Source organism: Lynx rufus, unplaced genomic scaffold (genome assembly GCF_022079265.1).
Source record: "Lynx rufus isolate CCGP_SWC_20201006 ecotype Redwood Valley unplaced genomic scaffold, mLynRuf1.p SCAF_11, whole genome shotgun sequence".
NCBI classification, from domain to species: domain Eukaryota; kingdom Metazoa; phylum Chordata; class Mammalia; order Carnivora; family Felidae; genus Lynx; species Lynx rufus.
Window position 1 is genome coordinate 13808250 of NW_025814825.1, and position 9712 is coordinate 13817961.

Here is a 9712-nt window from a genome sequence, read left to right on the forward strand (position 1 = left end):
CACTTCTGAGGATGCTGCCCCTGTCTGACACTTTGTAGATGAAAGTTCCCCCTACAAGAGATCCCTAATGTCCAAATACCCAAGGGAGATACCTGAACTTGAATTTGGAGGCTCCAGAAGCAGAACCAAATCCCACCAGTGCCTCTCTCATGCCAAAGCCAAGCCCGAGAGGGGTTGTGTGTGCTGGGCCTTGCTGTCCACACAGACCTTGACCCCGTCCTCTGCCGCTGCTCCTGGGACAACCCAGCCCACAGGGGTGGGGGACAGTGCACACCGGGCAGGCCGGCCAAGGCCCCTCACCCTGTGTCCCTCAGGGTCAGCAGCAGGTGTGCTGGCGGCACCTTGGGAAGCCCCAGGGCAGCCCCACACCGGTCTGGGACAGCACAACCTCTTGGGTGTTCCCACAGGGGACGGTGGCCTGGTGAATTACCGCATTCTGTCCGGCGCGGAGGGGAAGTTTGAGATTGACGAGAGCACGGGGCTTATCATCACCGTGGATTACCTGGACTATGAGACCAAAACCAGCTACCTAATGAACGTGTCTGCCACCGACCAGGCACCCCCCTTCAACCAGGGCTTCTGCAGCGTCTACATCACTCTGCTCAACGAGCTGGACGAGGCTGTGCAGTTCTCCAATGCCTCCTACGAGGCTGCCATCTTGGAGAACCTGGCCCTGGGCACCGAGATTGTGCGGGTCCAGGCCTACTCCATTGACAACCTCAATCAGATCACCTACCGCTTCGACGCCTATACCAGCACCCAGGCCAAAGCCCTCTTCAAGATAGATTCCGTCACGGTGAGGGAGATTGGGAGCAGACACAGCAAGGGCTCTAAGGGGCAGGAAGCTCAATCCTTTTGCAGCTAACCAACATTTATTGAGCTCCTTCAATATGCATGGCACTCTCCTCTTCGTCATAAAGTGTCTTTGAGATAAATATCCCTAGGAAACATTCCTCTCCATATTCAGGGGTAAGGTAAAGTTTACACGTAGGCAACCCGGTAACCTTCTTGTTACCAGACAATGACAGCTAGGTAAGTCATCACATTTCTCTTTTTACCTTGGCTGTTAGGAAGCTCAGATATAAAGTGCTTCATCACAGTAGCTAGTCTTAGCTCGGTAGCAGCCAGTCTCTCATCTACCATCCGGCTGTTACTCTTCCATCTTTGCTTTAACGTGTCTTTTCTCGGCCTCCCTTCTTTGAAAATAGGCAAGCGTAGGGGCGCCGGGGTGGCCCAGTTGGTTGAGCGACCGACTTCGGCTCAGGTCATGATCTCGTAGTCTGTGAGTTCGAGCCCCGCGTCGGGCTCTGTGCTGACGGCTCGGAGCCTGGAGCCTGCTTTGGATTCTGTGTCTTCCTCCCTCTCTCTCTGCCCCTCCCCTGCTCATTCTCTCTCTCTCTCTCTCTCTCTCTCTCTCTCTCTCTCTCTCTCTCTCTCAATAATAAATAAACATTAAAAAAATATTTTAAAAATAGGCAAGTGCACAGTGTGCGGGCCTTATCCTAGGGAATACTGGGTTCACAAAGATGAACAAGCATTCCCAGCCTTCAAAGAGTCCTGAGACTGGGAGGAGAAGCAGGCATAATCAAGGGTGCACATCAGGGCACCGCAAGGGAAGATGTAAAGAGAACTACAACGCGGGTGGGATGTTGCTGCCTGAGGCCCGAGCGAGAGGGATCTTACCTGGCTGGGGAAGACAGCAGAGGTGGCATCTGAGTGAGATCTGAGAAAGAAGTAGGGTTTGGGCCGACAGAGCTTCACGGGGAGGTTCTGCCGGGCAGAGGGAGCGACAAGGAAGTGGGGAAGTAGGCAGGTTTGGGAGTAGCGAGGACTCTGGTTTGACCGGAGCGCGGGGCTGCTTGGGGGCGGGGTGGCCTCCGCCCGGTGGGTAGGACGTTGTCACTCGCCCGTCTGGCCCCCTCCCCACAGGGTGTGATCACAGTCAAGGGCCTGGTGGACCGGGAAAAAGGCGACTTCTACACCCTGACGGTGGTGGCAGATGACGGCGGCCCCAAGGCGGACTCCACCGTGGTGAGTGGGTCCCCGGGTGAGAGCCCCACAGGTATAGCTCACTGCCCCCAAGGCACCCAAAGCCTGCATCTTCACCAGCCACCCCACGCACGGGCCAGGCCACAAATGGGTGAGGCTTTTGACCGCTGTGGCCAGTCGTGCCACACCTCCCCGGGCGGCCCAGAGACCACAGATAGAGAGCCGGAGGGAGGGGTGCGGTGCGGGGGGCGTTGGCGCGTGCTGGGAGCGCTGCAGACTGCTAACTGTTCGCACCCTTGCCTCTTCTCTCCCGTGGCTTCCCGCCGGCCCTGCCTACAGAAGGTGAGTGGCCTGTGGACCGGGGCTCCCCCCTGTGTGTTGGCTGTGGCCGTTGCCGGCTCGGTCCCCACGTAGCCCTGCACCTTCCTGCCTCTGCTGGAGACAGGCACAGGGACAGGCCTGCGGCAGGTTCCTGCCCAGCCCCCTCGGGCCCAGCCCCTCTCGGGCACATTCCCCATCTCCGGCTCTGCCCTTCCTGCCAGCCCACGGGGCCCGGGGCGGGGACCCTAGCGCGCCGTAGGTGGAACACACGATGGAAGGAACGCTGAGGCTTCGCCCCAGCTCTGCTCCTCACTGGCTGGGTGACACGGGCAAGTCGCTCCACTTCTCTGTGCTTCCCCTCCTTGGGTCTAAAATGAGGATGGTGCCAGCAGCCCTGACGCTGGCGGGCGGTGACGGGTAAGAAGCCCTTTGTAAACTAGACCCCAAGACCCAAGGAGCATATGATGGGAGTGGCATCGGTAAAGAGGAACCTCGCCCTCTCTCGGGGGTTGGGGGAAGGAGCGCATTCTATTACTGCGCGCGTGAGGTGGGACACACAGTGCCAGGGCCTGAGGGGTCCTAGACAAGGGCAGCCGTGGGCACAGGGTGAGTCACTGCCCTCGAGGACTCGAAGGGCTTGAGGGCAGAGACCACATGCTCAGAGCGTTTTGAGGAGCATGACTGCCGAGGTCACAGGTGTCAGGCAAGGTTCCTAGGAGGGTGGGAGAGGCAGGCAAGGGACCTCAGGCTGGGAGGCTCGGGGCTGAAACAGGGGCGGGCCCCGGGGTGGCATCCTGCGGTGACGATGAGAACATTGACAATTGATTCGGCTTGGGTCCCAGCCAGTCCGGGCAGGTCGTCTGTAGGTCACATGGGGCAGCCAGCTCAGCAGCAGTCTTGGTTACGACCACATTTTCACTCCCCACCCAGTCCCTGTGACATTAGCCTAGAAGGATAGAAATCAACCTATTGTCCAGGCTAAGAGCCAAATGCGCTTGCTTAGGGTTCTCTGCGCCACTGCCCCCTGCAGGTACTCAGTTCCAATGGCCCTGGCGGGGGCTTGAGGGTACCCCAAAGCCCCCGCCATCCACGGGGCCAGCCTAGGGGTAGTGAGGCCATGAGCAGCCGGGAGCCACATAGCTCCCCTTGGCCCACTAGGAGTCCCAGAGGGCAGCCGGTGAGCAGAACCCTCAGTGGGGGACACCAGGCAGGTGCCCTGTGTCCCGTACCTCCCAGCTCAGGCTCCTGGCCACCCCAGCCAGAGGAGCTGAGACTCGGGTTCCGTGGGGCCCTCTCACCGGGCCTCGGCAGCCTCATCCGCAGCTTGGGCCCATTTGCAGCTCACCCATCGTAGTGTGGGGAGTCTGGGAGCCGAGGCCAGGTGGAGCCTGAGAAGCGGCAGGATGGTTCGGACCCTCCCCACCAAGGCTGCGGAAGCCCTTCTTCCTCTGCATGGGCTGGGCTGGCAAGGGCATTTCAGAACGTGTACTTCTGTGCAGGCCCCTGGATTTCCAGTCACTTCGCCCTCTTCTAGGAAGCAGGACCTATGGCCCTTTGCTTCTGCCCTGGCTTCCTCTCGGGCTCCAGGGGCCACTGTGCCAGATACACCTGCTCTGTCGGCCCAAGCACTGTCGGAGGTGCTAGGGTGGAGGCAGGCTGAGGGGCCTTTTAAAGGTGACACCATTTCCTCTGCAAGGCCGGAACCCCCAAACCACAGCTCACCTACACCTGACTCCTCCCTGACCCCAGCAGCCCCCGTGGGCCCTGGGAGGGGCGGGGAGGCAGCAGGAAGGGACAGACTGGGGCAGGCTCTTGAGTAACACCGTCAGGCCTTTGGGACCAGGGGAAGCAGATGTGGATCGTGAGGCCCTGGGTAGGAACACAGACCCAGATCTAATGCTGTAAACCTTGGCCCCTGCCCTCTGTTCTCGCCCACTGAGGCTGACTCCCCATGCTGGGAGCACCTCACAAAGGACATCCCAGTGGTGATCCTAGAGGAAGCACTTACTGTGTGCCAGGCTGTGGGCTGGGCTCAGGGTACAACAGGAAACCAAAATCAGACACAGCCTCTGTCTTCACAAACATAAGATACAGTGGGAGAGGAGAGGAATATTGATTAAGTTATCACACCAGTAGGGGCACTCGCGTGACTCAGTCGGTTGAGCCTCTAACTTCGGCTCAGGTCATGATCTCACGGTTCTCAAGTTCGAGCCCCACGTCGGACTCTGCTGTTAGCGTGGAGCCCGCTTTGGATCCTCTGTCCCCCCTCTCTCTCTGCCCCTTCCTCCCTCCCTCCCCCCCCAAAAAAAATAAACAAACGTTAATAAATCAATAATCACACCAATAAACGTATGCTACAGGAAAATGTGTAATAAGATGCCAAGGAAATTGAGGAGGGCTTCCTTGAGGAAATGACTCAAGCTGAGATCCACAGAAAGCATAGACAGACATTTACCCAGCCAAGAAGGAAGAGTGTGAAGGCAGAGGGAATAGCATATGCAAAGGCCCTATGGTGGAAGGGAGCACAGGAAGCCTAAAGCAGGCCTTGACCCCGGCCAGAGAGTTTGGGAGGAATCAGGGCACAGAAGCCTTGTCTGGTTCTGCCCTGACAGCATGGTGGGCATTATTGTACCCATTTCACAGGTGAGCAGACTGGGGCTCTGGGACTTCACAGAACTCCCTGACCAAAATCATGATGGATGGGCAAAGCCTTGGCTCGTGAGATCACGTGTGTCTGCCAGGCAGGGCGCGGGGCGGGGACCACCTTGTCCCACCCCTCGACTTCTTGTTCGCTCCTCCATTCCCCAAAGCCTCCCGGTGCTGTATGTGTTTTTGTTCCTACTTTCAGTTGAGGAAATGGAAGATCAGAGAGGTTGAATAATTTTTTCCAAAGCCACACAGCCAGTAAATGGCGGAGTTGGTGCTGTCACTAAGCCTGGGCTTGTTGCCTGGCGGCTGTGACAGCTGCCTAAAGGTACGGAGGCATGGCTAGGATGGAAAGAAGGAAGACCTGACGGGCAGGGAGGATGCGGTGATCTCCTCTGTGGGAGCGGGGGCTCCACAGGCTCCCTGTGGGGGCCTACATACACCGGGGGTAGGCAGGCAAGCCTGGGAGCCCCTTAACCCCAGGCCCAGGGAAGGAGAGGATGAGGTCTGGCCTGGGATCCCTAAAACCTGAGCCTCCTCCCGCCCTACCTGAACCCTCGCATCGGTGAACCTAAGGAGCGGTGTGTCCGTCCGGGAGCTAGGAGCTGCAGACACAAAACAGCATGCTCTTTGTCTGCAATTTGCACGTTCCCAGTTTTCATCTGACAGTTGGAAATTCCTCTCCTGTCCCCACTGGGGCCCCCAAGCTACCTCACGGCCCCCTCCTGTGCCTAAGCCCTATTTCCTTCCCTCTGACCCAGATGCACAAGAGAAGAGGCCTTCGGGCAGTCTCTGGTGGCCAGATGTGTTTTGGCCAGCCTGCACATAAGTGTTTCCTTTAGTTTTTATTAATCACCACCGAATTCCTCATAAAAATGTGGGTTCCTAGTTCCTCTTGAAAAACAGGAAGCCCTACCAACGCCAAGCTGGCATTCCTCATGGATTTTTTTCCTGAGTAGCCTCTGCCCCCTTCAGCCAAGGCCCACGCCTTCTAGCTCTGAGTCCCCCACACCCTTCCTTGCTGTCCTGGCCCCAGCACAGCGGTGCATACAACCCTCTCCCATCATACCGCTGCGAAAAATGTGCCCGAGATCCCCGTGGAAAGTCCAGACTGGCCCAGGCAGGCTCTCAGCGCTACCTGCCATTCCGGAATCATCAGAGGTCTGGTCCCCACCGGACCCACGGTGGGAGCCTGGCGTTTGGAACCGGGAAGGGGAAGGAGGGGCTAGGTCTCTGGCTACCTTCCCCACAGGTCTACATCACGGTGCTGGATGAGAATGACAACAGTCCCCGGTTTGACTTCACCTCCGACTCAGCAGTCAGCGTGCCTGAGGACTGCCCTGTGGGCCAGCGTGTGGCCACCGTCAAGGCCCGGGACCCCGACGCTGGCAGCAATGGGCAGGTGGGCGCCACGTAAAATACTTGGACCTTGCCTGCCAGTAGGAGGCTTCTGCAGCCTCTCAGCTCGAGGAGAGTCATTCAGGTTCCGCCCAGCCCCGGGCAGTGCTGCCCTGCCCTCAACCCGAGTCCACGGTCAAGGAAAGGAGGCAGAGCTGTGCAGGCTGTTGGCCCTGCCCGGGTCCGGTGAACACAGAGCCCGAAGGCCGGCCACAGCTCAGCCCTCCACGGCAGGCTGAAAGCACGAGGGTTTATCTCTCCCGGTGACTCCTGCCTCCCCTTATCCACACCCGTGTGCCAGGCCCCAGACCAGCCCTCCCAGTGTGGCCCCAGGTCTCAGAGAGGACGTGCCCCCTCCTCCCTCCTGCTTTGGCCGGGTGGGGCGTGGGGTTCCGTCCCACAGCAGGAAATGCCCCCTCCACACGCACTCTAGCTCCGGCCACCCCAGAGCACAAGGAGGAGGGGCGATAGAGCATATCAGTCTTTCCGTGGCTTTAATCTGCCCTGTGAATTGGGTGGTACGTTTGGGGAGCTTCCGCCATTTACAAATGGCTTGCACACCTCTGCGGGGCTGGCTTTGGGGTCAGAAGCGCAGGCGTTCGAATCTTCGCTCTCTTGGGCGTTTGCGAGCCGTGTGATCGTGGCCAGCCGTTCTGTGTTTCTGAGCCTCCTGGCTGCAACCTGAAGAACATCTCCCTCTGACCGTTGTTGTGAGGGCCAGACGGAACTCCTCTCACACACTAGGGCTCATGCCTGCTTCTGACAGTCTCCAGAAGTGTCGGTATTTCCCCACTCCTGTCCTGGGAGACATCCGTGCAGTGGGACTCACACCCACCCCTCTGGCCCCTGGGCCAGTATGTTGACATCCCCCCCCCTCCCCCCGCCCAGGAACCTGCCACAGGCCTCACGCTGCCTCAGTGGGCCTGCCACACACATTTTGAAGGGCATAACCACATCTGCATAAAACGCTGTCTTTTTAAAATGCCTTTACTGAGCAGAGGGCTGGGGAGGGACCCTTGGCCTGACCTAGCGGCCTATCCTCACCCTCACCCTTCGTCCTCCCTGGCAGGTGGTCTTCTCCCTGGCCTCTGGCAACATCGCTGGGGCCTTTGACATCGTCACCACCAATGACTCCATTGGCGAAGTGTTCGTGGCCAGGCCCCTGGACAGAGAAGAACTAGACCACTACATCCTCAAGGTGGGGACCGCCCCCCTCCCCGGCGTCTCTGTTGACCATCCAGAAGAGAGGTCGGCACACCCTGGCGGTCAGCTTCCCCGTGTCGCTAGTCCCCAGCGGACCCAGAGCAGGCAGCTACACAGGTGTCCGTCCCCGCCATAAGAACCAGGAGAGAGAGCCTGGCAGAGCCCAAAGAGCCCCGACTCTCCCACACACAACAGGCCTTTGGGCAAGTTGTTTACTCTCTCAGCGCCTTGGTGTCCCCTCTTGTGTGACGGGCAGGAAAAAAAAAAAAAAACCCTGGTCTGTCTCTGCTCAGGTGAGAAAAAGTGCAGCTGTGAGAACTCACAAAAGCCACCATTATTGCTGAATTGTTGTGACTGGCATGTTTCCTGGGGAGTCTGGGGACACCACGGGTGTATTTCTGCAGGGGTCTGAGCCTGGAGAGCCCTTTCTGCTGCCCCGGAGACATCCAGGAAGCATCTAGGCTCCCAGGGATAGGCTCGGGCTATGGGGAGAACTCCAGCTCATTGGAAATGATTATAGGAGGCTATTTGCCAGACTTCACATGAGTGTATAGAACAGAGGTATTTGAAGCTAAAGGCAGGGTCCCTGGGTCACAGGCCCAGGTCATGGTCAGGGTCTGGCACAGCCCAGAATAAAGCCAGAGGTAGGATCAGGAGGGAAAGCCTAGGCACATCAGAATCAGATTCCAAATGACGGTCCCAAGCCAGATAATAATTAGGCAAGGATTGTTTGCAGCATGGGGCGAAGGCAAAATCCTGGGGAGAACCCAGAGCTGGCAGGCCACCCAGGGACAGGGATGGACCAGTGAATCTCTCCGCCCTCCCAGTCCTCCCCACCAGGCAGACTGCCCTTTAAGACTCCGTGATCCTGATCCTTCCCCTACCTTTGGCCCTGAATCCAGTCACCTCCCTCCTCCAGGTCGTAGCATCCGACCGTGGCACCCCTCCACGGAAGAAGGACCACATCCTGCAGGTGACCGTCCTGGATGTCAATGACAACCCTCCCGTGATTGAGAGCCCTTTGGGGTACAATGTCAGCGTGAACGAGGTGAGGGCAGCTGGCCACCCAGGGTGGACAGTGGGTGTGAGTGACCGTGAAGCACCCGTTTAAATGTCTGCCTGGCCCACTAGTCTCTCGGATCTCGTGGGTGGGGGCGTGGCTCACTCACCCACAATTCCAGCCCTAATGCCAGCTCCTGGAACACAGTATCCTTTTGTGGGAGGCATGAAGAAGGGACCAGAGGAGAGAGAAAGAAGAGAGTGGCCTCTCACCGCCGACAGGGCACTGAGAGATTCGTCCCAGGAGAGCTGCTCTTAAACGAGACGACACATTTATCGTTCAGTCGCAAGACTGAGCCACTCGGGGAAACTCTTGCCTCAGCGTTGCTGGGTAACGTGCCAGATTAGATGTCCATGAAAGCAAGACGGTATAGGGGTTTGAAGGCCAGGTCTCAGGCCAGGCTCCCATGAGTCAGACCCTGGCTCTGCCACTGACAGGCTGTGTGACCTGCATACGTTCTTTCTCCGTGCCTCGGTTTTCTCATCTGTAAATGGGGATGACTCATACCTCATTCAGAGAGTTACGGAGAAGAATCAGTGAATTAAGGCAGCCCCGCATGCAGTGGGTGCCCACAGGAGGTTCGCCACCATCATCTTTATGCTCCTCATCGGTGCTCCCCGGTAGAGCAAAACTTTCTGAAGGCCCAGGTGGAGCCCTCGGGCTCCCAGAAGCAGGTGCTACCCTTTGCCCCCGGGGGCTTCGAATCCAGAATGACCTCTTTCCCCCGCTCTCCCCACAGAACGTGGGCGGGGGTACTGCTGTGGTCCAGGTGAGAGCCACCGACCGTGACATTGGGATCAACAGCGTCCTGTCCTACTACATCACTGAGGGCAATGAGGACATGACCTTCCGCATGGACCGGATCAGTGGCGAGATCGCTACGCGGCCCGCCCCGCCCGACCGCGAGCGCCAGGGCTTTTACCACCTGGTGGTCACCGTGGAGGACGAAGGCACCCCCACCCTGTCGGTGAGTAACGGCAGCGGCTGCGGGCAGGGGAGGGGGCGTAGGGGGCAGCTGCGCCTTCTGTGCAGGGGGGAACAAGACGTGTGGAACCGGAATTCCTACGGTGGGTAAATCCTCGACAGCTCCTTTAT

The 9712-nt window shown here is 58.6% G+C and overlaps 1 protein-coding gene and 1 long non-coding RNA gene across 2 annotated transcripts in view; both read left to right on the top strand.

Moving 5' to 3' along the window:
* Positions 1-1073, top strand: part of LOC124506880 (cadherin-23-like) — a 286170-nt gene extending 285097 nt beyond the window's left edge. The window contains exon 31 of the mRNA XM_047072896.1: positions 408-1073. Coding sequence (XP_046928852.1) covers positions 408-865 — 458 coding nt within the window. The 3' untranslated portion in view covers positions 866-1073. The remainder of the gene's footprint in view (positions 1-407) is intronic.
* Positions 1074-1934: 861 nt separating this feature from the next.
* On the top strand, positions 1935-6328 carry LOC124506885 (uncharacterized). Its single transcript, XR_006960890.1, has 3 exons — positions 1935-2031; positions 2329-2331; positions 6209-6328. It is a non-coding gene; the product is annotated as an uncharacterized LOC124506885 (long non-coding RNA).
* Positions 6329-9712: the final 3384 nt, after the last annotated feature.